A 27037-nucleotide genomic window follows, 5' to 3' on the forward strand; every position below is an offset into this window, starting at 1 on the left:
GCTCTGGGGCAGGATCTCTAGTCTCTGGGGCTGGTGTCTGGGTAGTTATCCAAGCCAATCTCAACTTATCCTTGAATGCTAAATAGAGTAGGCCTACCAGCAGCAGGTGGTTAGTATTCAGAAGGAATCTAAACCCTTCAAAAATTGATGGGGTGGGTCCAAATAACTGGTTGAGGGGTTGGGGGAAAACTTCCCCTGGTGTCATTTCCTCACAGAAGGTACCATTGTTAACATAACCCCAAAAACATGCGCTCAGTGTGTGATAGCCATTTATCCACGTGCCCACATTCCGGAGGAAGTTAAAAACCCATGAATTCCTCACCTTCTCGACCCACAGCACAAGCTGGATAACAGCAATGGTAGCCTTAGTGAGAGGACCCATATTCAAGTAGGGAGCTGCAAAGGGGAAGAATATAGCCACGGCCACATGCCACCCGAACCAGGGCAAAGTAGACCACATAGTGCTGCCTACCAAGGTTCCTATATCCAACACACCGAATTAAGTTATCCAGGAACTGTTATTCCTTTTTCACCTCTCTCTCTTAATGCCCTCAGGCCCCACGTTGGGCGCCAAGATCTGTCTCGGTTTGAAAGACAGGTGTCTGCTAAGGAAGGCAGAAGCCTCCCTTGGAGTGGCAGATGTAACCCCTTTCCCTCTGAGTTATTATAATTTTGAAATCAAGGGTCTTTAGGCAAAGATGTGGGAAAATAGGAATAACAGTTCTTTACTATATATATATATATATATATATATAACTAGTCAAACAAAACAACAACAACTATGGCAGTAACAGCAAACACAAACCCAGTCCCAGCCTTCTCGGCTGTCAGGCTATTTCCCCTCGGGTGCAGTTCCGCTTGCAGCCGACAGGGATCGCTGGCGGCTCCCGGTGAGCAGGGCAGGTGCGATGGTTCCCCCGCGGCTGCAGGGGGCGCTCCGGAGCGAGCTCGGGGAACACGCGGCTGCTCTGGCGCCCTGGGATCCCGGGGAAGGGTGGAACAAAGGAGCTTCACAAACCGGTGGGCAGCTGGTCCCGGAGTCTCGGAAACAGCAGGCTGGACTGGTAGGCTGGAGCGGCAGGCACAAACACAAATCCCGGGTGGCAGACGAGATGTATCCAAAAGGGGAACCCCCCGGGGCTCCAGGCAGGCAGGGCAAGCACGGCTACAGCGTAGCGAAGGCTCGAAGCAGCAGCGGGGTGGGCGGCCACAGCCCCAGCCTCCAGCAGGGCAGGGAAAGCAGCCCTGGGATCCCCGGTGTTGTTCCCAGCAGAAAGGAAAGACGCCGAAAACGGGAACCAGCAGCTCCTCTCTCCGCGGCTTCTCCCTCCAGACGCTGAGAGCGAACTGAACTGCCCGCCAGGTGAAAACAAAAGCCTGGCCGGGCCCTTTTGTCTTTTCTTAAGTATGGCTATCTCCTCTCAAGTATGGCCATTTATCTCCTAGCAACATGCTATGGGAAAAAATTCCTTTAACAGAAAAAAAAACTAGGACTAAACTAAAACCCCAACAGTCTCTCAAAAAAACCCCTCTCTGATCAACTCAAAACTTTGATCCTGATTTGCATGTTTGAATTAGGCTTAAAGCCTGCTTGGTGCTGCTCTGCTCCCTATTGCCCAAATGCTCTCCCTCTGCAGATATCCCAGCAGGCAACAGCAGTCCAGCACCCCAAACAGAGTAAGATCTCATCTAGACAGAGCAGAGGAAAGTAATAGTATCTAAATCCTGGTGGACAACCCTGCCCTGAGCCCAGCTAAGGGAATTCTTCCCATTACTGTGGTACTGCAATAGGACAGGATAGAGACAACTCTGGAGAGTCAGATACATTCTGACCATCCCTACATGACTTAACAAGTATACATACAAACTTTGCACTCCAAATTTCAAGGACTTGAAATTACAAAGGACTCATAGACAGAAATTACTTCTTTGACTTATTAACCTTTAGGTCAAAGCAATGTAAATCAACTTCAATCTGTTAGCAACTGAGAGCTCCACATTTCATTCGACCCTGAGACTTTTTAGACTACAATCCCCAAAGCTAACCACTGCTGGAAAACAGCAGCACAGCAGTCTCAGCAAAATCACCAGCAGGACCTGCTGGCTCGGGGACTGGAGGCTTCTCTCCAAGTCACCACCCAACATGTTAGTGACCAAAAGACACTCTCACCCTACACACTACCTGTCTTGCCTACAATGAATTGGATGGCTTCTGCCTTACTGTCTGTGGGTACCAATCCACATGCAAAGTGTGCAAGCATCTTTTCTGATAGGTGTAGTACAAACTTTCTAATGCTACTGGCTACCCCTCCACACTGGCATGAAGGAACACTAGATGATGTGACAGTTTTGGCTGGGATAGAGTTTGTTTTCTTCATAGCAATTAGTAGGGGACTGTGTTTTGGATGAAAACAGTGTTGATACCACGGGAATGTTTTCATTACTGCACAGAAGTGCTTACACAGTGCCAAGACCTTCCCTGCCTCTCGCCCCACCCCACCAGCAAGTGGGCTGGGGATGCACAGCTTTTGGGAGGAGACACAGCTGGGACAGCTGACCCCAACTCACCAAAGGGATATCCCATACTTTACAGCATCATATTCAGTATGTAGAGTAGAGGTGGAAGAGGGGAAAAAGAAGGGAAGAGGATATTTGAAATGATGGCATTTGTCTTCCCAAGTCACTGTTATGTGTGATTGAGCCCTGCTTTCCTGTAAACAGCTGAACACCTCCCTGCCCATGGGAAGTAGTGAATTAATTCCTTGTTTTGCTTTGTTTACATCTGCAGTTTTTCCTTTGCCTGGTAAAATGTCTTTATCTCAGCCCATCAGTTTTCTCACATTTGCCCTTCTGATTCTCTCCCCCATCCCACAAGGAGGGAGTGAGTGAGAGGCTGGAGTTAAACCACAACAGGTGAGTGGCACAGAATATCTTGCACTTTGTCTGCTTTTGCTGTAGTGGATCCATTAGTAAGGGAGAGTATCACCCTATAAAGTTGCCTGTCAAAAATCTCCCAGCTGCACTGAATTCAAGAAAAATTAGTTTGGGGCATCACAGGAACCTGGTCTGAACCGCGACCCACTGACACAGAATTTGGTGGCTGCTTTCATTGGTTTAACAGTGTCTGATAGGATTATGGGCAGCACATTTCCAGGCTGGCTAAGCTCTACACAAAGCACTTCAATAAATACTGCAGCACTGAGTCCGTTGTTAAAGGTGTTTTGGTGTCCACAGCAATACAAGGCTTTGACTCTCCAGCAGATTTCTAAGCAACAAAACTTGCCCATCTCTGTTAATTTAGGAGTGAACTGAAAACACTTTGGTGTTGATACACCACAAAACTCCACCATACTGTGAACATTGCTATGTTTTCCTAACAAAGGTCCTGTTCTTTAAGTATTGTACAGCAGCTTTTATTGGCACTTCCTCATCCAGGCTGCAGCCACTTAGAGTGTGGGGATTTTTGTGACTTTTCTAATCACCCTTGCTGGCTGCCTCTGAATGACTGTGCAAATAAAAGGAATGTGAATGAAAGTAATGTGAACAGCAATTTTAGAATTGAGCTTGATTTCACCAATTTGCCAATCTGGTAAATAAGAAGAGGAAGATTCAGAGCTAAGAACCTGTTCTGAGAACAAATGCCAACCAATGCACAGCAAAGGCATGCAGTTGTTGATTGGTTTTTTTTTCCCAAATGGTTGCCTTCAGAAGAACAAATACACCCATATCTGGGATATCATGGGTTTGTGGGCTAAAGCAGACTTCTGGGGCACCTTTTAAACCCAGCCCCCTGCCCTCTGTTCCACCTCCTTCTCAACCCCATACAAGGAAATTACCTCAATACTTTTTCTCCTTTTACTCTTTTCTTATGTCCTTTTTCACCTTTCCTTCATTCTTTATGCTGAGATCTTGGCAAGCAACATCAACTTCAGCACCTGACAAGTGCTTATTCTCCATCCAAAATATCCCCCAGTCTGTGGCCTCAGCTGCAAACTCCAAGCAAAACTGTACCAGCAACAGACCAAGGATAAGTGTCTTTCCTGTCATGCAGCTTTTCTCTCTCCAGTTCTCCACTCCTATCCTGCTGTAGTGCTGGCTAGCAACAGAGCTCAGGTCAGTGCACACCACATGGAACACCTGCCTCTGGGTTTAGGAAGAGCTTCCTGGCAGGGCTGCCTTGCCTCAGGTAAGAATAGTGATGCCACCTTCAGTAAGAGCTTCATGAGAGCCACAGTAGTGGTTCTCATGGTTCTCAGGTGAATGTATTTCCTATTTTTAACCATTTTCTCACCATCTGTAGCAAGAAGAGATACTTTGAAACAAGTTCATCACAGAGGATATTTTGCGGGATTATGTGGCTCCTATGCCACCCACCCTTAGTGTATCAGTGAACTGGGCTCCCCCCAGGCAAGAAGAGCAGGTAGGAGGGAGCAAGCAGAATTTGGACTACCAGTTGTATTCCTGACAGACTTTTATCTTCAGTGTCTTCTGGCATTGCTTCCCTGCTAGACCTCCACTGGTGGCAGTCACTGCTGGAGAGCTAACATAAGGCAAGTTGTCCCCTGTCATACAGACTTGGTCTGAGAAAAAACAGATACCATAGTGGTTAAAATTCAAGGCACTAGGATATAGACTACCCTCCTGTTGCAACTCCTGCTACCCTTTCTGATGGAAGAAGAAATGGGAAATGATGAGGGAAAAGGCTCATAAAGGCCTTGCAAAAACTCAAATTAAAAAGCTGCATCTAGGAATACTTCGAGGCCGCAATTAGTCCTTGCAAATGAATGCTTACTATTTTCATCAACTGGAAGAGTTAGCAGAAATTAATCAGCTGTGAATTGTTTCTAAAATGAGGCAAAAAGCAGCACTCATCCACAGGGGATCTGAAGCAAGAATGAAATGAAACACAACATGAAAATGTGCCCAAAACTCTTAAATGTGGAAACAAGCAGGCACCAAAATAAGCATGTAAAGTGTCTTTACTGGTCAATTCATCATGAACAGAATAAGATGTTTCCCAGTACAAGAGTTAAAGAATACCAGTTTGGTGATACTATCCAACAACTTGAGCTGCCACCATGTACGATTCAAGCCTCTGCTAGATACTAGATAATAAACACACTGGACATCTAAATTGTTATATATCTTGGCACCTGACCAGAAAAGCATCCATGTAAAACCGTATGCCAGTAAATCTGCCTTCTGCTTTTAAGCTGATTATTCAAGGGTTAACTATGAGATCCCCTAATGAAGTAATAAAACCCAGACATATTTTAAAAGCTATTGATTCATCACGCTATCTGTTTTGGAGCATGTCAATGCATAAAAAATAAATGGAAATGCTCTGTAACTTACAAAAAGTTTATTAGTTGTGATACATGTTCTTTGAAACATTCTTTGCTCTACCTCTACTGCAATGCTCCAGATTTTGTTAGGAATGGGCCTAAAACAGAATCCTGCATAAGACTCCCCTGCCCCCAAAGTTGGAAGGGTGCTCAAAATCTAATCCACAGTGCACAACCTGATTTTACCAATTAATCCATTCAGCATCATGATTGTGGTAGAGATCCCTGGCTTAATCCAGATATCCCAGCTTGCACCCTTTCCAGGTTGTAGTGATGCCTTTTACTCAGGCGTCCCGCTGTGGCATAAGGCAGGTTTCAATGGAAATAGTGCCAAAATGCAAGCAATCTACGAGACTCTATTTCTTTACACCTTATACCTAGTTCTGAAAGCTTTGTCGTAAGGCTTGTGCTCTTGACAGAACTAAGACACTCCTGATCCTAATCTCAGCCAAACATTCCAAGCACTGGCCAGTGGCTGATGCTCAGATTCCACTTGAGCTGTTGTGCATCAGGGTAAACCACATCATCCCTGCTCTACTCAGGCACTAAGGAAGGGATGAACCTCACCTCGCTTTAGCTTTCTAAAAATAAGGGGTCTCACCTGATCAAGTCATGTGGGGTCCTCTGGAGTCAATGGAGAGGGAAGGGTTTCTGCAGATGGTGATTCTGCTTGTCTAACTCAGAGTACCCTCCCAGAATGAGCGATATGGTCCCATCTCTCAGAGCTGACACAAGAGGAAATGCAGATAATTAATGTAGCCTATGTACCTATTAAAAGGATGTTATAGAGGCTCTGAGAAGCAGGATTTCCAAGCAGCATTTGTGCATGTGTGTGTACGAAAAGAGCCACACAGAATGGGGCCTTGCCTCACCCCAGGTTTTAAAGAGGACAGTATGTCAACCTTACCCAACTGTTTAATTGCTCCTTCAGGACAGCTTCATTCCCTTCAGGATGTGATGGATGCTACTGTCTGCCCTCCTGCAGGTGATCTGGTCACCTGGAGAGACCAGTGGTTGCCACTCCTAAGCAGACTCTGACCAAGGGCACCCAGTGACAGAAGACTTCTTGATCCCTCGCTGCTGGCTAAGGGTGGCAGCATAGTCCTATATAAGAGCGCTTAGGAGCCTCATGGGAAGTCCTCGCCGTTGCTCAACTCAACAGAGGCTCCTGTGTAGGCTGCAAAAGAGCACCTCTGGGACCATCCTCGGGCACAGAGCTGGAGGAAGGAGTCAGTATCCATGCCATCAGTGTAGCTCTGGTTTACATCATTTAACACTCACAGATGAAGTGTTTATTGCTCTTCCATTTGAGGATCACTATGTGGTCAAGTACCAGCTTTTTTCAGCCTACTAAATTACCTGATGAAACTTCTGATTTAAAGAATAGAGCTGGGAGCTCGGGCAAGCTGGGCTCTTACCGGCCAACTAGATTTGCTATCACATATGAGTGACAAGAAATTTATGCTGATAGGTCAACAGACAAACAGACAGATTCATTAATTTTCTTCTCCCTTGTCCCATTATCTAAGCCCCTGTGCCATCCACAGCCACTGGAGTGAATGTTCATTTCTATTCCATTGTCATACTAACTACTGCTCTAGTTTAAGTATTCTTTTGAACCCCAAGAACAATGTGCACAAGGCGCAAATCCATCCCGCTCCTCCATGGCTAAGTAGGGCCATTAGACAGGAGAAACAATAGAAACTCAGCGGGTGCTCTGTGTTTGCTCCCTGCATGGCCGCACACAAAGACAAAAAGCGAGGAGGGCTGGATGGTCCAAGGATGGGTATTGGATACCCTGATTCGCTTATTTTCCCAGCATCCCCAGATCACAAAGGAGTAGAGGTTTTGCATGGGCCTGCAGAGGCTACATCAGTGACTGGGCACAGGACCTCATTGTCTGGTTTGTTTTGTTTCCCTGAACAATATGTCACATATTTACTTTCCTCTTGGAGGGCTGATGCTAACATAAAATCATCACCACGTTATGCCAAAATGTCAGCATGCCACATCACCGCATCTCTACATGAGGCTGCCTCATGGGCCCCCACTAGGATTTCTGACCCCAATCATTTCCCATAAGCAGTGTTTGCAGGATGCAAGATCTTAAAATAGGACAAACCCAGAAATCCTGGAGGTGGTGGCAGCTCTTGTTCAAGTCTCTGTCTTGAGTGACTCCATCTGGACAATCTAGGACTGGTTTTGATTGGCTGTGGAAGCAGCTGGTCTTGGTTAAAACCCTTTTTTTGCTAGAAATAAATATAAATGCTAGGGATAAAAAGTCAGGATGGTCTTTCTCTTGAGTCATTAGCAAGTTTTACCTCTGGTGAAGGGATTTCAAAGTGGATTCTCTTACTTATGTGGCCAGCTGTATTTTAAATACCTTTAACTTTTATCAGTGTTCAGCTCTGATATGTTTGCTGCTGCTGCTGCCTTGCTGCAGCTTGATCCTGGAGCACAAGCAGGTGCAACTCTGAGTCCCACAGACCTTTTTCTGCCAGTACTGGCCTATACAGAAATTCAGCCCTGGGTATTTAACAGCTTCTGCCCAACACCAGATACCAGAGGAGTGAGGAAAGCAGAAGAGCTCAGCAAACACTCGGTGCAGCCACAATACCTTGATTGTGGGACACCTCCCACTACGAGGGATCAGCCCCAAGCACCCCTGGGGATGATGGCATGTCATCAGCCTCTGATTCGTGTGGGGTGGGGTGCCATGCACCTCTGGCCACTCCATAAGTTATTCCCAACGCTGCTCTGCTCTCCTCTCTGTCCTCTGGGACGAGCTGCACAGTGGCCGCACCGGGGCCATACTCCGGGATTTGCTCTGCCAACTCTCACATGCCAGAGGTCTGAGGCTTCCTCCTCTGACTGTCTGAAGCGAGCGCCACAATGCTGGGCCCCTACCAAACATCCCGTGGGCTCGGGATGAGGGACAGCAGAGGAAGGACTGGTAACACAGGCAGAGCGTGGATCCACGCCACTCCCCAGGGGAAGGGTTAAAACTGCCTTTTACTGTTTTTCTGTGACAGGTCTCTTTACTCAGTGCTATATAATATAGCCCCAAACATATTCTAAGTAGCCAAGGGCTGCCTGGCCATCTGTTTGAAGACACAGACCTTCTGAGGCAGGAGTTCCCAAAGCCTGGCCCATGGGACATTTACTATGGAGCCTGCAAAGGGAATTCTTCCCCTTTAAGAAGGCAGCCTGTACTTGTTTTGTTAGGCTGCTTCAGGCCACTGTCCCATCCATGAATGTTGATCCATACATGACTTATATATGAAACCAGACATGGGAACTTCTGCTCCAAGTGAGAAATCTCCCCTCCAACTCTCTCCTGCCAATCTCACCCACAACTTCCAGACTCAAAATAAAGAGAAAGATTTGGTCACCTCCCAGGTAACTACTCTCAGTTCCTGCCATAGCTTCCAGGGGTGCTTTTTATGAGAAATCCCGATTTTATCCAGCTATCTCAGATAAAAGTGCCAAACAACTTCATGACTTTCTGTCTTTGAAAGCAAATTAGGCTTTTACAGGTACATTTATGAATGGTATCCATGGCCTGCACTGAATTAATTAAGAAAGAAACAGACCCACATAGCTGAAATATGTGCATATCCCTAACTATTTTTTGTATTATGTTTCATTTTATGTATTTATTCAAATTTAAAGCAAAGGCACCTTTCAAAGGCTCTAGGCACAATAAATTATACAATGAATGCAGTCAAACAAAATCCCAGCAATACGGAAATCACTTCTTCTAGAGCAACTCAGCCAGCCCAGAGCTTCTCCATGAGAAGACAGCCCCATAACTTCCCCATGCTTTATTATATCACTTTCTCATATCCCCAGATGCTATTTTCCCTTCCCTGAGACAAACAGGATGACACCTGGAGAGACACCACCTTTGTCTCTCTCAGCTTAGCAGGGAAAGTATTTTGGGGCAGCCAAAAGGGAAACAAAGGTTTGCCAAGGTATGGGGCAGAGCAGCACATGGGCAAGCACCACTCTTTCCCCTTGCACTTCCTGCCGGCTGAAGGGCTCAACCTCGATGCCCATCAAAGTGGCCTCTCAAAGAGGGGTTAACCCTCTGAAACAAGTTAAATATTGGGGCGTCTCATCCCACTAGTCCCTGTAAGGAACCTTGCCCCATGTAATGGGGTGATAAACTGCAGGCACTGTCTTTGTGTCCCTAAAATATTAATTTCCCTAAAACATGTAAAGCATCTATTGGTGAGTAAAATAAAAGGGAACCAAAAATGTCACAAACTGCCCTGATGCCTGTGACCCACAGGAATCCCAGCACCACCTGTACACCTGCTGCTGGTAGCTAGGACCAGATGCCACTTCCCCAGGCATACAGAAACCAGAGCATTAAAGAAAAAGGTGAAATCGGTGGGGTTAGTGTTGATTTTTTTTTTTTTAATAAAGCCACTTTTTCATATTTTCGTTACTTTTCAGCTCTGCTCCACACCCCAGCAGCAAGTTTCTGCAAAGGGGCAGCTCCGTGCTAGGCGGCTGTGCTGATGGGGCGCTGGGTTGGGGTAGAGGTTTGGAGCTGCTGTGGCATCTGGCATGAAAAAATGTCCCGGGAAGCTGTTACATTAAATGGCCAAATCGATTTATTGAATGGCAGGTGTTAGCTACAAACAGATGGAGAACATAAAGGCATAAGCAGGCATTTGTATGGAAAAGAAGCCATCGATTTGTAGCGAGAGACTCAATAGTGATCGTTACAGCCTTTAACAGAAATGTGCTTTTTTTCACGGGCTGGGCGCGGGGCGGCTCGGGGTGCGCGGGCGGCGGGGACCGCAGCCCGGCCGGGCCCGGGCTCGCCGGCGGCGGCTGCCGCGGGCTCCCCCGGCGCCAGGGCCGGCCCCGCGCGGCGCGGGCGCTGCGTGGCGGTGCCGCCCGCCCCAGTTGCGGCGCGGCGTGTCCGGGCCGCCCGTGGCAGCGCCCCGCGGCAGATGAGGCACGCGCCGGCCTCATTACAATGAGAATGGGCAGGCTGGAGGGGCCATGTGGCAGCAACAGTTTGCAAATCCCCCCTCCTTCTGTGCGAATCGGGAAACATTTCCAAACATTTGTACCCCAAATCGACCACATTAACACCCCTCCGAGCGGCGCTCCCTGGAGGGATGCTCCACGCTACGGGCATTTAGGCAGAAACAAAACAAGCAAGAGGGATTTTTTTCTCTCTTCTTTTCTCTCTCTCTTTTTTTCCCCCCCTTTTTTTCTTAGAGGATCTCGGTGTGTGTCAGCGCTGAATCGATGCGCAACTTTCTAGCTAAAGGGTTTTAAAGCCATCGGGGAATCCTTCTCAAAAAGTGGGGCTGCGCGCATGGAAGGGCTGTCGAACACCGAATAAATGGGCGAGTCTCTGACTAAGAGATCAAACTCACTCAGTGATCAAAAAGGCGACCAGCGAGGCCAGCCCCAAAACAAACGGCAGAGCCAGGAAGCAGGAACACTCCCGAGAAAGGCGCGCAAGGTGCACAGTAAAACCCCGCACCGCACTCGTACAGGCGCCAGGGATGCTGCACTGACAAAATAGTTACGATAATTTTGACCAAGTGCGGGGCAGCCCGCGGGGCTCTGGAATTGGGAGGGGTTTCTGGGCGCCACGCAGCACACGACCCTGGGGGTGAGGGGGTCGGCTCCTGGGGAAAGGTGAAGGGCTCCAAGGCGCGAGTGCACTGCTTCCCCCTCTGCGCCCTGCGATCCGCTCCCAAATGAGTGTGGAGAAGGGGAGATGTGTGGGTAGCGGCTGGCGCTGAGGGCAGGGGAGGGGCGTGAGCAGCCGTGCCCCTCGGGCATCCGCACCGCTCCCGGGCACAGGGAAGGGTCAGGGGCTCGCCCCCCAGGTTAGGGGAAAGGGGAAGACGCAGGATGCCCCCAGCTAAGCTTGACCCGGCCGGGAAGCCAGGCCAGCCTGGCTGTGGCTTCACGCTGCTTTAGGGGACTGCCTGCGACACCTGGGTCACAGGGAAGGCAGGGACAGCCTCCATCTCGGGCGTGTCCCCTTCCAAAAACCCCGAATGGTACCACAGGGCGGCCGGAGCATCAGGCAGGTCCTGCCCCGGCCGTAAGTACGGGTGCTTTGTATTTTCAGGGCCTTAGAAGCAGCCCAGCAGAAGCTACGCAGGAAGCGAGTGGTGGCAACATTACCGGGAGCCGCTTATGCCCAGATCCACTCCACCGCGGGAGTTTTCCCCCGTGGGTCGGGCGGGCAGATCAGAAAGCACGGAGCCTTCAGAAAAAGAGAAAAGCGGGACCGATGGTCGCGATGCAGGTGCTGCTGGCTGCGTCTGTGCGGGCGATAGCGAGCCCTTCGCAGCCCCTTTTCCCGGGCTCTGGCAGCCTGAGAGCAGCAGGACGCTGGAGGCCGGGGTCGGGGGGGGTGGGAGGGGGGCCGGACACCTCCCGGGGCCGGGGGAGAGCTGGACGTCCCCCCGGGAACAGAGGAGGGCAGCCTGGCACGAGGGCTCGGGGGGAGGGATGGCTTGGGCAGGCTGGCAACTTTCACCCGCCCGGAATTAATTAACGTTGTCTCGTTAGCGAGATGCGTTTGGCCCGGCCACGCGTATGCTGAGCTGGGCCAGCCTGGAGATAAACCGGCAGCAAATGGGGCGCGAAAGAGGGGAAGAAAGCGCCCTGACCTCGAGTAAGTGAGCTGGAGAGATAGGGAGCAGGGTGGAAAGGACGGGGAGGCGGCGACCACGGGGTATGTCTGGTCCGGTCAGTGCCCAGCATCCCGACAGGGGATGCGGGAACCCCACCGCCTCCTCTTGGCGAAGCCGGGGGTTCTGCGGGCTTCCCCCTGTCCGGAGGACAAGGCACCCCTCGAACTGAAACGAGGATCTTAGGGGAGGTGGCTAGGCTGTTGCTCTACAAGTGACCCAGGATGGCGTGTTGGGCACAGGAAAGAGTTTGCAGGAGTTGCGTTTCTAATCTGCTCTCGGCCGACTTTCAGGCTCAGCTGTTTGATGCTATTAGTGAAACTTTTTTTTTTTTTTTTTTTTTTTTTTTTTTTTTTTTTATCTGAGCTCCCTGTGCGCGTGTGTCAACATGCAGCAGGTGGTTTATTATATTCCCCTGTTATTATTTTATTACGAACTCTTTTTATAGCTGCAATCAAAATAATTGTCTGGAGTTTCGAGAAGGATTTAGCGTCTGTTTTGCACCACTCACCCGAGCTTCTGAAAATATTTGGTTTTGGGGGGGACGACACGTGGGGAGCTGGAGCGACTTCTGCTCCTGCCGGGAACAAGCAAAGCTAGATGCAAAGCTTGACTCGAAAAACAATGGCCACCCAAGGGCGGTTGAGTGGGCGGAGGAGTGTTTGAGGGGCTTGCACCCCTTTCATCAGATTTAGGGAAAGTCAGCTCTTCTCCAGCAGCCAAGGTGTACTCCGCCAGGATGGCAGAGAGGTTTGGCGGAGCTGTGAAAAGCAGAGATGAGCTTGTCTTGCTTTAACCTACATTAGCTCCGGGTCCATATGGTAGATGCTGCCTGTGGATCCTCAGCACCAAAGCAAGGCCCTATTCTTGCACGCTGCCCTGCTTGTGCCAGATGGTGCCTGGACCAAGTGGCCATGCGTGGGGTGGCTCTGGTTAGCCTAATAAACGTCCAATACAAGTCAAAAATCAAAACACACACATACTAACATCTGCTAGAGCCTGCAGTACCCAGCTAGCCTTTCAATACTGAATTAAAGAGCCCCACAGCCCTTCTGTTCCCCTAGGTTAGACACTCATTACCATTTATCAAGCACTGATGTTATCTGGCCTCTCATTTTATTTAGTACCGAAGCTATTAGCATCAGATTTGATTTTGACAGTTGACGCTGCTGCTGGTAAAGCCGGGATCTGGCCGGGTGAATCGCTGCAAAATTCCGAGTTCATCAGCGGCGACACATTCCTCCTTCCCACTTGTTTACGAGGCCGAGACAAAAGAGCTCCTCGCCTGTGCCTCTCTGCCTAGCGGTTTATCTCCACCACGGACAGGGCTCCCGTCCGCACAAACACGTACCCCAGGCGACAGCCGGGCTACTCGGGACGGAGCAAAGCCAAGGGTGCCCGGCCTCGGGTGCAATCCCCCGACACTGCCAGAGTTTGTGCCTCCCGGCTTCGACTTTCACAGGCGCAGTGGGGACCGGGAGAAGTTTTAATCCTCTTTTGGTGGCGACACCGATTTCTAGCCTGCTCCTCTCCCCAAACCAGTCCAAGGCGGCGATGCCCGTGGCTTTCCCTCACGCTTTCTCTGCGAAGCCGTGTCGTGTCCCACCCCCCGGCCCTCCCGGTGACACCCCGGGCGTTTGGACCCTGACCACATCCTGGGCCAAAGCTGGTCTCCAGGGAGAGCAGCCGCTTTAAATGTACGAGGGAGAGCGACGGCCTGGGAAGTTCGGCTGGAGTGTGCCCTCACCATGCTGCCTCGCCTCCAAACGATCCAGATCCCCGTCTTTCCTTATCCCCCCCAGAAGAACTCGGAGTGGGGAAGTAACGCTGTGAGAACAGACCCCTTGGGAGAGCAGAGGGGTGGAAGGGGACCGGCAGAGCGCTGCGCCCCGCGTTACTCCCCAGGTGACCCACGCCGCGGAGGCCCGCAGCCTGGCGCGCCGGGCGCTGGCAGAAAGGTGGCAAGACCTCATTACCATACAGCTGAGGGTTTATCTCTCCCTCCCTCCCTCCTTCCCTCCCCCCTCCGGCCTCCCATCCATTTAACAAGCTGAAATAAAAAGCCACATGAAAGGCCTTCTCTGTGCTTGGCTTTAATGAGGGACACGCGACCCAACAATAAGCGCACGCTGCAATCAGGCCAAGGGCTTTATGGCACACGCCAGACCGCAACCCGGCCGCGGCCAGGCGGCCAGACACGGCCCGCGGCTCCGCTCCCGCCCCGCTCGCCTGCAGGCACCCGAGTTTTCCCCTTGCCCATTATTTCTGGGAGCCGGGGCAGCCCAGGGAAACCCAGTTCAGTCCCTGCTGTCGACCCCGGCCACCTCGCTGGAGCGCTCGTTCGCCGCCGAATTCGGAAGGGCGACCGAGCGCCCGTCGATCCCCGCCGTGCCCGCCTCCCTGCCATCACCCACCCTTTCTTCGGTGGGCTCCGTTAGCCGGGGTCAGGAATGGGGCCGGGCCGGAGGCTCGGACGCCCCAGAGCCGGGCGCTGCGCCCCGGGAGGCGCCCCAGGTGCCCGCCTGCCGGGCAAACACCGTTTTACTTTTGGTTTCTACCCGGGGCCAGCCTCCGCCGGGCAGGGCAGCTCTTGCCCGCCGGCTGGCTGCGGCTGCAGGGCACCGCGCCGCGCCGTCCCGCCGGCCCGGGACACGGCCGGGCACGGGGGACACGCGTGGAGTTGGGTAGTGGAGGGGAATGGGGAACAAACTAACTAACTAACTAGCAAGCGTATTTTTAAAACATTTCATCCTCTATTGTTCGGCCGCCGTAGAAAGCTGTCCTGTGGAGAGCCGTCTGATTTTCGAGGGAACTCTCTCTCCCAGTGTGAGCGCCGTAAATATCTCAACAGATGCTCGGCTCGTTCGTAATCAGCTCGGCTCCTCGGCGGGCAGCGCGGCAGCGGCGGCGGCGGCAGCAGGGTATTAATTCGGGATATGAGGGCTCTCCGCAACATTTGGTTCTTTTTTCCAGAAAGGAAAGATGGAAAGGGGAGGGATCTGACCGTGAGTCTGACTGACAGTTTACATAATGAGCTTGTGAGGATGCGAGGCAACTATATAAACAGCTCGAAGCGAAGCAAGTTTTCCATTTACTGAGCGCTGTTAGCACCGGTTAAAGGAGGAGCGGTTCCACACTAAGCACTCCCCTCCGCGTCTCTCACCAAACCCACCCGGCTTTGGAGTTTATAAAGGCGACGACAGCGATCAGAGGTCGGCGGCTCGCTGCAGGATTAATTCCCAGAAGGGGACGGATCGACACCTGGATTTTACCTTTCGGTTTCTGCTGGTGCTCGGGGAATACTTGGAAGAGCAGGTTGCTCCAGGAAAATCACCGTGACGCCTCTCTTTTCTCCCTCGACCGAGAAGCGCTTGCTTGGTCTATTTGAGGAATACAGAAGGAAAACTAAACCCACTCAGAACTGGAAGCTCGAATAACACAAGGATGACAGCCTTGCGCATCTTTGGCTTGACGTTTCTGTTAACGATTTTGCAGCAGGTAATCGCACATGCCAAAAAAAAAAAAAAAAAAAAAAAAAAAGGGTTCGTAAAATGTAAAGTGGGTGATGGAAGCAAGTTTGCATGGCAAAGCCGGGTAAGGTCTGATTTGGCTATTTTGTGTGTCTCCCCTTTGTGCAGAGGGTGTCCGGCTCCGGCGTCTTCCAGCTGGAGCTACACGAATTCGTGAATAGCCACGGGTCTCTGGCCAGCGGGAAGCCCTGCTCCCCCCACTGCAGGACCTTCTTTCGTGTTTGTTTGAAGCATTTTCAGGCAGTGGTTTCCCCGGGCTCCTGCACTTTCGGCAGCATCATCACCCCGGTTCTGGGAATAAACTCCTTCAGCATCAAGGATACAGAGAGATTTGACAGCCCCATTAAGCTGCCCTTTAACTTCACGTGGCCGGTGAGATTCCGCTTTAAACCCGATTGCGATGGTGGGGCAGGAGGGTGGCAAGAGCGGGCTAACGGCGGCGGGCTGATAACCTGTAATGTAATCAAACTACTTTTGCCTTTATACTTATTTCCAGAACTTCCTTAAAAAAAGAAAAAAAGGCGGGGGGGGGGGGGGGGGTGGAGGGAAAGCTCGATGAAAAAGCTCATCCAGACCAGAAGCACTTGGGATAATCAATGTTATTAAGAGAAATAGAGCAAGGGGCTGGGGGCCTTGGAAGTGGGGATGTGTATCCGTGGTCTGTAGGAGGGAGGGAAGGAGGAAAGCGTGTAGCCGCGGGGAGAGAGCGCAAACGCGGGGCCCGGCGGGGCAGGGCAGGGCAGGGCTGGGGTGCGGTGGCGCGGTGGGTGCGGTTCGGTGCGGCTGTGCGCGGTGGGGTGCGGGGCTGACGCTGGTCTCTCTCCCGCAGGGAACCTTCTCCCTGATCATCCAGGCCTGGCACGCGCCTGCCAACTACCTGCCGGAAGGTGAGTACTGCGCGCGCCGCCGGCAGGGGGCGCCCGCGCGGCGGGAGCGCCCTCAGGCCCGTCCCGTGTCCCCCCCGTCCCGAGCGGCCCCCCCGGCTCAGCTGTTTATACTATAACTCCAGGGCCGGCTTTATCCCACCATCAGGAGCCGATCCCCCAACGATATCCATCAGGGGCCGCTTTGATTCTGCCCCGGCCTAATCTCCAACACAATTGCGTTTCCTCCGGTTTATTTTTGGCGTGGGAAAGCGAGGCGGGCTGCGGTGAGAAAGCCGGGAGCCTGCCAGCAAGCCCCGTCCGCCTTTTCCTGTATTTTACACCTTGCTCGAATTCCGCCCTTTGGAAAGGAATAATGGCTTTGGGATGTTTTTCTGAGAGGAGAGGAAAAGGATATTTCACAGCAGCCCTCCTTTCACAGGCCCCTCGGCTGAGTCCCCTTGGCCGGGGTTCGCACACTCTGGTGGCCACCTTTTTGTACCCTTGCACACATCGATATCCACACGCGTGCCTGTGTGTATGTATATATGTGTACGTGTATGTATGCATGTACGCATGTATGTGTGCGGACATATATGTGCGAGGGGGGCATCCCGCTCCGCTGGCCCGGCGGCGTGGGACGCGGCGGGCTCCGAGCCGCTGACCCACGCCCGCTCTCCCGCAGGCTCCCGGCCGCCCCCGGAGGAGTGGCTCATCAGCCAGGTGTCGATCCAGCGGTCGCTGTCGGTGGGCGAGGACTGGTCGCAGGATGTGCATCAGGGCCCGCTGACCCAGCTGCGCTACTCCTACCGCGTGGTCTGCAGCGAGAACTACTACGGCGAGAGCTGCTCCCGCCTCTGCAAGCGCCGCGACGACCGCTTCGGGCACTACGTGTGTGCGGCGGACGGGAGCCTGGCCTGCCTGCCCGGCTGGGCCGGCGAGTACTGCACCGACCGTGAGTGTCCGCGGGGAGCGGGGCGGGGGGGGGCAGCGCCGCGGGCGTCGGCCGCGGCTCTAAAGCTCACGGAGGCCTCCCGTGGCCCGGGCCGTGTTTTTATGCCGACCTCTCCACTCCCTGCCTGGAGAGGCAAAGTTGCGCGCTGAGGACTTTGTCCCCTTTGGCTGCAACCACCCAACGCTGTGCTGCACCTCTGCGAGCCTTAGCAGCAAAGAGGGAGCTGGCAGGAAAGGGACCTTGGCTGATAGCCCTAAATAGCAGTAGCTATTGCAAGTTAAAAGGGTAGCAGCTTGCTCACGCAAAGTCTGCCCTCAACCATTCCTGCAACCAGAGGACATGAGACAGGTGTTGCAGTGTAGTAGTGGGAGCCTTTACTCTGAGTTCAGGGTACCACTGGGATTTTTCAGTCTTTCATTTGCACAAGCCAAAGCCACTTTCTCTTTCTGCTTTTCTAGCAAGAGTTGCAAGAGTTCATGTTTGTTGCATAAACACAAAAACTAAAGGACAACTTGTCAAGTGTTGGCTCTCCCTGTTCACTTCCTCCTGCTCCAGAGCTCCCCGTACAAAGAAGTTTTAAAACAAAGTTTTGAAAGTGGAAAACTCTTTTTGGAAGTGTTTTTTAAAGCTTATTATCCTTTAAAAGTGTCTTCTGTAATGCCATGTGTATTTACCTAAACATTTATGCTTTTTTATGTTCTCTTCACAGCCATCTGTCTGGCTGGATGTACTGAACAGAATGGATATTGCAACAAGCCTGGAGAGTGCATGTGAGTAGATGGCAATTGCAGTCTGCCCATCAGTTAAAATGTCATCTTGTAATAGAAACTTAAACTCTTCTCCATGTCATTAATGTTTTAATTGGACTTTTCTTTTAGCTGCCGTCCTGGTTGGCAAGGCCGCTACTGTGATGAATGCATTCCCCATATAGGCTGCCGTCACGGGACTTGTAAAACACAATGGCAGTGCATTTGTGATGAAGGATGGGGTGGCCTCTTCTGTGATCAAGGTTAGTTCTGAAGCTTGCACTTACAGCTCTAGGTTGGCTACTCCTTAGTACTGCACTAAGGAATCTGACCCACTGGATCTGGAATTAAATTTTCCCAAGGTACATGTTTACAGGCATCAGTTTGTTGCACTGCTGCCTTACTTACCAGTTCTTGTAGTAATTTTGTTTGAAAACGAGGAAACCTTTTTGGTAGCTGCAGTTTTTCTCTTGCAAAAGAAGTTTCTCTTGGAGAAAGACCTAACAATCTGGATGAGTGTTGAACAGACAAGTTTTCTGCCTGATCAAGCTAAGTTTAAACTTATTCCTTGAACAAGTATAACAATTTACTGAACAATTTCCATGAGCAGTAAACACCATCATTTGGGCCTTCCTTATTTTGCATAGAAGGAAGTTAACTCATGTGATAAGTCTGAAGCATGAAGAGAAAAATCATGTAAGCAAGAATGAAAAGTACAGGTTCCATTTTAAGGTACACCAGACCACTTCCACCTATTCAACCCACTGAATCACTGAACCGTAGCCAGCTGAGCAGTCATGTCCTCAAGGCCATATATGCATTGCTGGCGCTGAGATCATTAAGTGCTCAAAGCAGGCTAAGTGTTTCCAGGACAGTTATAGGATTAAGATGGTGAAGGCTGAATTAAGTAGGAAAAGTAAAGTTGCAGATTTTTTTTCTGCTTATAGTTATCTATTAACCAGCTGCATACACATTACTCTATAGTGTTTATAGAGATAATAAAGTTTTTCTACTTATGTCCTATGAACTTAACGCTTTACCTCTGTCTCAAATTTAAAGGAAAAAAAAAATAAAACCGTCAAGCTTGGCAGAACATTTGACAGTTTAATCTACTAACATCCATAACAAGAGAGCAAATAAACAATAAAAGATTTCTAGTGTTTGTTTAAATCTCAAAGCCAAAACATCTTTAATTTTTCTTCTCTGCCTCTCCAGAATGTGCCTCAGAGCACACCTTTTAAAGATGGGGCTCACTCTTTTAGTGTCTAACGTTGTTCATGAAGTGTTCATAGTGCTGTGGCGTATCTTTTGGAGAACACCTGCTTATGAAGTACATTTTCCAATTTGGTACCTAAATCCCATTGCAGCTAACCATTTTATGTCCACAAAAAAGGGAGAATATACCAAAACACTAAGAAAGTTAAATTTTTGCCAGCTCTCTCAAAATTCAGAGCTCAAGTGATAGATGGTAATCTGATTATTACTGATAATAACCTGGATAACAATCTCCAGTATTCCTATTGATCGAAAAATGAAATACTTCATTGGAACGTCTGTCTTTTTTGTTGACTACAGCATTTTGTATGTATATCTTTTCCCAGCTGTCAAAGACATATTCTCCTGGTATTTTTGCAGATCTGAACTACTGCACTCACCACAGACCATGCAAAAATGGAGCAACTTGCATGAACACTGGCCAGGGCAGCTACACGTGTGCATGCAAACCTGGCTTTACCGGCGTCGACTGCGAACACGAGATCAGCGAGTGCGACAGCAATCCCTGTAGGAACGGCGGTAGCTGCACGGTAGGGGCATTTTAAATGTAAAGCCTTTGTGTGAAGCAAGCTGTGGTGTACCTTTTCAGAAATGGTTCTGTAACAACATAATGGGAATTCGATAGTACACAGGTTCATTACTGACGCTCACAACTATCATACTGAACCCTTTCCGAGAGGTGTCAGGGGAGGAAGTCTGTTACAGGAGGAGATGTATCATCTAGATTAGAACTAGTCAACTGATCCTTGGGTTTCTGTGGCAGCCATTATGAGAACTTGGCAAGATCTAGGGTTGGTGAGGGAGCAGATCTGTTAAAAATAAGCTTCTCAAACCACCATTCATGCAGAAATGCACTAAGTCTGTATTTTAATCATAAATAAAAGAAAATGTTGCTTTCTGCTATGGGAAGATAGTGTCAAACAATATGGGGGCAATCAGCTGAAACTTTCTGTGAAACAGAATTCCACACTTTCAGATTCCTGTAGTTTAGTGTTTCAGCCTGTTTTCAGACTCAGTTAATGATGGGTTCTTACCGATGATGGATTGGTAAAGGCTGATTGATTATAGATGCCAAATGTAATCTGGTGCATGTTTAGATTAAGGCACAGGACCCTACCTACCTTCTCCCAAGGTTTTGGACATACAGTACTTGGAAAGAAGAAACAGTTCATTATGATTTAAGGGGTGGGACTTACCCAAGCCAAAGCAACCTAAAGTCTTGTGAAATAAAAAAGGGCTCACACTGAGGATAAATGGCCTGATCACAGCTGTGTCAGTCAGCACATATCACTCTGCTCTGGGAAGACCTCAGGGATCCCATTAGACAGTAGTGGCATTTGCAATGTTTTTGTCTAACTTCCTGCATTCTCCCTACAACCGCATCTGTTCTGCATGTATAGCTGCACAATTACTCCTGTACGCTGGGTATGGCTGATCCAGTGCTCTATCCCTTACAGTCTGACCTGCAGTTGTTTACTCTCCTGGTGTCACTTTTGCCACATCAGGCTGTGGATGAGAAGGGACAGAACAGCGCTTGCTGCTGACCAAAACTAAGCATGCAGGGAGCTATCATTTGTTGCTGTTAAATAACAGTGGCCTAATGTTGTGTTTTGCAGGATATGGAGAACGGTTATCACTGCCTGTGCCCCCCTGGCTACTATGGCACTCACTGTGAGCACAGTGCTCTGACGTGTGTAGATTCTCCGTGCTTCAACGGTGGCACATGCTTGGAAAAGGAGCAAGGGGCCAGCTACACCTGCATTTGCCCTTTCGGCTTCACAGGGTCAAACTGTGAAAAAAAAGTAGACAGGTGCACAAGCAACCCATGTGCAAATGGTGAGTCTTTTTATCAAAAAATCTCATGACCCTGACTCATTTGTGCTTTTCAGTGCAGAAGTGATAGAAATCCAATCTGACCTCTACTCTTCCTCTAGAACATTAGTCCCTCTCCCCCACTGTATTCCACATCTACCCTAATTTTAGTCTCTTGCTGGAGTGGGACTTTCACTGGCATTTTTTTTTTCTATGCAACAAAACAATGCACAAGGTTTATCATATGATTAGGAAGACAGCAGAATTAAATTAAATTAACTCTATTACATATTTGGAAGGGGCATAATTTTAAAGCACAGTGATAAATTAGATAAAGTAGAATGAACTTTTAGATGTGTGGTTGTTTTGTAAAATAACCTCTCTCTTCTTGAGGTAGTATAACATGCTGACTGGGGAAAGGTTTAGATTTCTGAGTGAGGTGCATTGCAAACTAATTTTCATTTTACTTTTTTCCCCTCAGATGGTAGTTGCTTTTACCTTGGGCAGTTTCGTGTGTGCCGCTGTCGGGCTGGTTTCTCTGGTCAGAAATGTGAGATAAACATCAATGATTGTGCCAGAAACCCATGTTCCAATGGGGGAACTTGTCATGATCTAATCAACGATTACACCTGCACATGCATGCCAGGCTACAGTGGCAGGAACTGTGACATCAAAACCAGAGATGAATGTGCTTCTGGGCCATGTGAGAATGGAGGCACATGCTACAGTGGACTTTATAGTGCCAATTTTGTCTGCTACTGTCCTTCTGGCTTCATGGGCAACCGCTGTGAATTGCCAGTTTATTCAGTGCCCGTTACACTTCCTCCTAAACCAGTCCCCTGGATTGCTATATCCATGGGGGTGGGGCTGGTAGCTTTGCTCATACTATTCTGCATGATAGCAATGGTCATCAGGCAGATGAGGATGCACCCGGAGCAGGAGTTGGAGACGATGAACAACCTGTCTGACTTCCAGAAGGACAATCTCATTCCAGCTTCCCAGCTGAAAAACACCAATAAAAATAAAGACCTTGAAGTGGACTGTGGGCTGGAGAAATCAAACTACAAACCCAAGAACCATAAACTGGACTACAATCTGGTAAAAGACCTGACAAGTAGAGGGACACCGGAAGATAAATATTACAAAAGTGAAAAGTGTTTAGGAGAGAAGTCTCCCCTCCGACTACACAGGTGAGAATGCAGTCTTTATTACAGTCTTTCTTAAAGCCACTCATCTTCATTATCAGTCTAGAAGCAGGTGAGCATATGAGGGAAAAAGAAAACTCAAGCAGATAATATACAAAACAAACCAGATCAAAGCCAGGAGTCTTCATACTGGAGTATGTGAGTCACAACCAGGTGGTATCCTTAGCTAAGTCAATTAATTTGAGTGTTTGTGCAGGATGCTGTTAGTATGGATACTGTGAAGGAACCTGGAGTGGCTAGGCCAGTGGTGAAAGTAAGAAGTGTCTTTCCTTCCTCAGTAGATCTTGAAGAAACAACAGTTAAGGCATACAGTGATTAAAAAAAGTATTCCATTTTGTAAGAAGGCAAGATGATATGCTTACTGAGAAGAATGATAGAATGCAAACAACTACTCTTTTTCAAAAGGAGAAAAGGGCGAGTATTCAGTGGCTTATCAGTCTTCTGATTCATGTACTGAAGGTCTTGTCTGGGATCTGTGTGTGCCTGTTACAGCGAGGGCTCTGAGGAACGTGCTGTTAGGTTGCACATGACAGGAGCATAGGAAGACTGCCACTGTTTCTTACTTCCACTTCTCTAGCATAATATTCTGACAGACATAGAACGTGTGAAAGTTGATCCTATGCACTTCCCTTCCACACCTTCATGGCTATCTCATTCCACCGCTCCATATTCATGTTAAGTTTTGAGAGTCAGGCTTATTAGTAGTCAGCTAATGTTCTTTTTTCTCTGCCCTGCCTTAGTGAAAAGCCAGAATGCAGAATATCAGCGATATGCTCTCCAAGGGATTCGATGTACCAGTCTGTCTTTGTGATAACAGAAGAAAGGAATGAGTGCATCATAGCCACAGAGGTAAGTAAGTACACAGGTGGATAGGCATAAATTCACAAAGTAAAAGGGTAAAACATCCTTTAGTATTGTATCTGAGAAGGCTCCTTTATTTCCAGGGATCATGATGCTTCCCAGCATTTATGCCTCCTCTTCTGTGGCCCACACAGAACATACAGTGGGGAAAAATAAAACAATTAGCTGCTCTGATTTTATTAAACCAGAGGTTTTGGGCTTACATAAGTCAGTGGCAGATGAAAACACAGAACATCAGCCCATAAAAATTTAGCACGTTGTAGGATTATTTCCTCTTAAATAGGTGGTCAGAAGAAATGGAAATAATAATCGTTCTTAGGCTCACTGATGTAAAGCCATGTTTTTTCCTGTGACTACAATGGATAATCTTTGTTCTGTGGAAACAGGCAGTGCTATAGATTTCTAGCAGAAGATGGAAGGTAGTGGAATGTGTTAGTGGATAGGCATAAGAGCCATTTAGAAAGTCTGTTGTAAGGTAATTTCAACCTCTTAGCATTTAAGCTCCAGCTAAATATTCTCTAACAGAAATTAATGGTGTTACTGATGAAACATCTTGATTTTTATGTTATATTGAAAAGTTGGATGCACAAAAAAAGGAAAGGCCTAACACTGAACTTTAAAGACTTTAAAAAGCAGGTATTGAGGAACCAACTAGTTCCTTAAGAATTACTGGCCCTTTGGAAAAATTCTCAGTGGAAGCTAAAGGCAATTTGACGTTAACCAATACCTGCCTTCTTTGGTGTAGCCATCGTTAGGACTACTTTCACCCTGCAGGAAAGAGAAGCTTGCTGTGCCATACAGCAGTGATCTGTGAAGTCAGATCTGCAGGATTCTGTCTCACTTTCCAAGGTGGAGATCAGATTTCCCCTTGAAAGCAAGCTGGAACACAAGTCAACCAACAATATTAAAAGTTTAAGACTAAGTGAAAGGATTCAAAGATACAAATGACAGCTAGATGCTTCATTCCCATTAAGCGACCTAAATACTGTATCTTCGAAGATCTTGCTGACCAAAGCTAGGCTCCCAAATTTACATCATGCATCTCCAGACATGTTTCTATTTTCAGAATGGCAACCCTTAGAATCTCTCACCCCATCATTCAGGCTTAATGCTTCTAAACAAAAGCTATTTAAGTATACCATGTACTTTTTACAGAGCCCTAATGTTAAGTGCCCAGGTTTGTAAGCATTCTCCCCCTCAGGCCAGGTAGAGAGGCCACTCATCACAGAGATGACTATTTTTTTTTGCTGGTAATTCTTTGCCTCTGGACTCAGCTGAAAACATTGAGCACTGAGAGTTAAACTGCAGTAATGTCTGGCTTAAATTGCTTTAGTTTGACATAGCTGAATTACAGTTTGTTAGTTCTGCACTACTCTGCATGCTGTGATTCCTTCTCATTCCTGGTGTTATTTTACATCCTGACAGGTATAAGACTGAAGATCGGCCCATTTGCACCTCAGATTTGGTGATGCCAGTAGATGGACGTTCCTGCTGCATTGTTTACAATTCAGAACTGGATTGGACTGTTTTTAATTACATGCAACTTGCTGCTCTCAGGCGGAGGATGGAACTGAGTGAACTGGACAGACTGTGAATTTACTGAAAGATGCAATACACCTTTTTGTTCTTACTGCCCTTGTTTGAAGTTTGATACCAGAAATTTCATTTGCTATTGAAAAGGGGAGGCAGAGGGAAGAGAGAGGTTAAAAATGTTGGTGTTTTAAAAGATGCTGAGGCCAGTTCCTCATGGGCAGACCCCTGGCTTTCCAGAACTCTGGTTATGGGAGGTGCTGGTAGATAAGGAGGCACGTAACTGTCACAGATATTGCCATGGAAGGTGCGAAGCAAGACACACTGCTATGCAGATAATGGATACAGTATAAATGAGGTCTCAATTTTTTCTGGGTTTAAAAGTGCCTATAATGTGTCAAGAGAATCTAACAAGCCCAAACAGAAACTTGACTGCTCTTTTTGCAGTTACCTGAACAGTACTGGGCAGATGTGGTTGATACTTCCTGATACACATCCATTTGCATCTCCTCTCTCCTGCTGCCTGTACTGGAGACTGTGTAAGGGGTGAGAGGAGGAGGAAAGAAGAAAACCAAATTTACATGTCATCTCATTTGGTGATGCTTTGGAGAACTGATTGACTCAAGCCATGATGTGGGACATGATTTTTGTGGAAGTTGTGGTAAGGAATGTGTACTGCCTCTTCCCCATTGATAAGGAGAGGGTATGATCCCAGCTCTATGTAAAGCCTTACAAATGCATTTAAAATCAATCAGCTCCTAGAACCTTTATGTGCTGAGCTGTCTCAGCTGTTTTCATGCCCTTTGCACTACCAGTGATTGTGAATAGACATTACTTCTTTTCTTCTCCTTCCTCATTCTCTTCCCCCTGCCTTATTTTGACACAAATTCAGGGGTTTATGTCGTGTTTCTGAATTAGGTGCCACCTTTTACTGCAAATAGTCTCAAAATTGCAGCTTCTACTTTCTGAAGAAGCAGCAACAGTGTACCCACTTACCCCTCCATTTCTCCATCTGGTTGCAAAACTCCAATTCTTGTTCTTCATCCTGGTTCTAAATGCCCAGTAGTGAAGCACCCGCTGAGATGCCCTCTGCCAAGACAGGTGGAAATTAGAGTTAGAAGGTTTTAGGCTCATCCTGTTTCTTTCATACCCACCCACTGCTACATGGAAAATATGCTGTGTCTGTCCCTGGAAACCAGAGGCGGGCAGAAGCTCCTTTCTTCTATACATATTTACAGCAATAATACCGGACACCCCAGTGGAAAGTGCCGTGACACTCATGAATGAGACCAGCGCATGGGGCAGAATGAGGAGGGAGAAACAAGATCTCTTAGAAGAAACCTGGACTGTGCTATCTCTCTGACAGCGATATTCCTGCCCTTGTAAAGCCTGTTGTTGGACTAGCCCATCTACTCCCTTGAACTGTGCAGACAAGACCCCTTCATATTGTCCACTACTGACCTTCTGCTCTGACCACGTAGGACCATTTTGAAGATGACCTTCAGAAATCAATAATATGGGTTTTAGTTTGTCTGTTTGTAGTTTATTTTGAAGACTAGTATTTCAGTAATTTAAAAAAAATCAGAAGCACTGAACTTTCTACGTTTTATAACATTATTTTGTATATAATGTATATTTATAATCAAAACAGAAGTGTAAATATGTTTATTACTTCTCATGTAATGTTTTTAATGTGATGACAAAGTTTGAATTTTATTTTTTTTTTCAAGCAATGAAAATACTTTCCTGCTACTACAAAGTTTATTGTGGTTTGTCCTTTTACACATGTTATTCTGTGACAGCCAAGGTTAGCAAAGCCCCCCAGAAGTAAGCTTGCCTGCCTGGTCCCTGCACTCCTACATTTACATTTTGCACACCAACTGATGTCAGCTGCTTTTTATTTTTTAAAGTTATACTGTTAGCACATGTCAACAAAGTTGTTCAGCTGAGTGGCATTCATCTGACATTTTGAAATGTTATACATATTTATATTGTGACGGTTAATATATAAATTATATACATATATACACACACATGCACACATTCTCTTGCTATTGGTGTGGGACTGAACTGTCAGGAAAGTTATTTTTATTAATACTTCACTCTTCCTCTCCCATCGCAACTCATGACATTAAAGATGCAGATTTAATACCATTTCAAAGTGGCTTAATAAATGCATTGTCTTGGGGTTCACTTACAGAACAAAACACAATTACTATCTTTTAAAATCCTATT

The 27037-nt window shown here is 48.1% G+C and overlaps 1 protein-coding gene across 2 annotated transcripts; it reads left to right on the forward strand.

The window, feature by feature from the left end:
- The first annotated feature begins 15011 nt into the window (after positions 1-15011).
- DLL4 (delta like canonical Notch ligand 4) lies at positions 15012-26573 on the forward strand. 2 transcript variants are annotated; one of them, XM_069017362.1, is made up of 11 exons: positions 15013-15523; positions 15664-15927; positions 16385-16442; positions 17104-17373; positions 18083-18143; positions 18252-18382; positions 19755-19924; positions 21011-21230; positions 21688-22396; positions 23152-23260; positions 24698-26573. In XM_069017362.1, the coding sequence occupies exons 1-11, from the start codon at positions 15470-15472 to the stop codon at positions 24701-24703; spliced, it is 2052 nt and encodes a 683-aa protein (XP_068873463.1). In that variant the 5' UTR covers positions 15013-15469; the 3' UTR covers positions 24704-26573. The 2 variants fall into 2 exon arrangements, with proteins under 2 accessions (XP_068873462.1, XP_068873463.1); XM_069017361.1 differs by lacking the exon at positions 24698-26573 and having other exon boundaries at positions 15012-15523; positions 23152-23284.
- The last annotated feature ends 464 nt before the right edge of the window (positions 26574-27037 follow it).

This window comes from Aphelocoma coerulescens, chromosome 5 (genome assembly GCF_041296385.1).
Source record: "Aphelocoma coerulescens isolate FSJ_1873_10779 chromosome 5, UR_Acoe_1.0, whole genome shotgun sequence".
In the NCBI taxonomy this organism is placed as follows: Eukaryota; Metazoa; Chordata; class Aves; order Passeriformes; family Corvidae; genus Aphelocoma; species Aphelocoma coerulescens.

What these genes read in the sequence shown, in the direction of transcription:
- DLL4 (XM_069017361.1), top strand. Translation starts at nt 15,470, where the DNA reads ATGACAGCCTTGCGCATCTTTGGCTTGACGTTTCTGTTAACGATTTTG. An exon ending in AACAAGCCTGGAGAGTGCAT is followed by an intron (nt 18,144 to 18,251) that starts GTGAGTAGATGG and finishes CTTTTCTTTTAG; the next exon opens with CTGCCGTCCTGGTTGGCAAG. An exon ending in AAGCAACCCATGTGCAAATG is followed by an intron (nt 21,231 to 21,687) that starts GTGAGTCTTTTT and finishes TTTTCCCCTCAG; the next exon opens with ATGGTAGTTGCTTTTACCTT.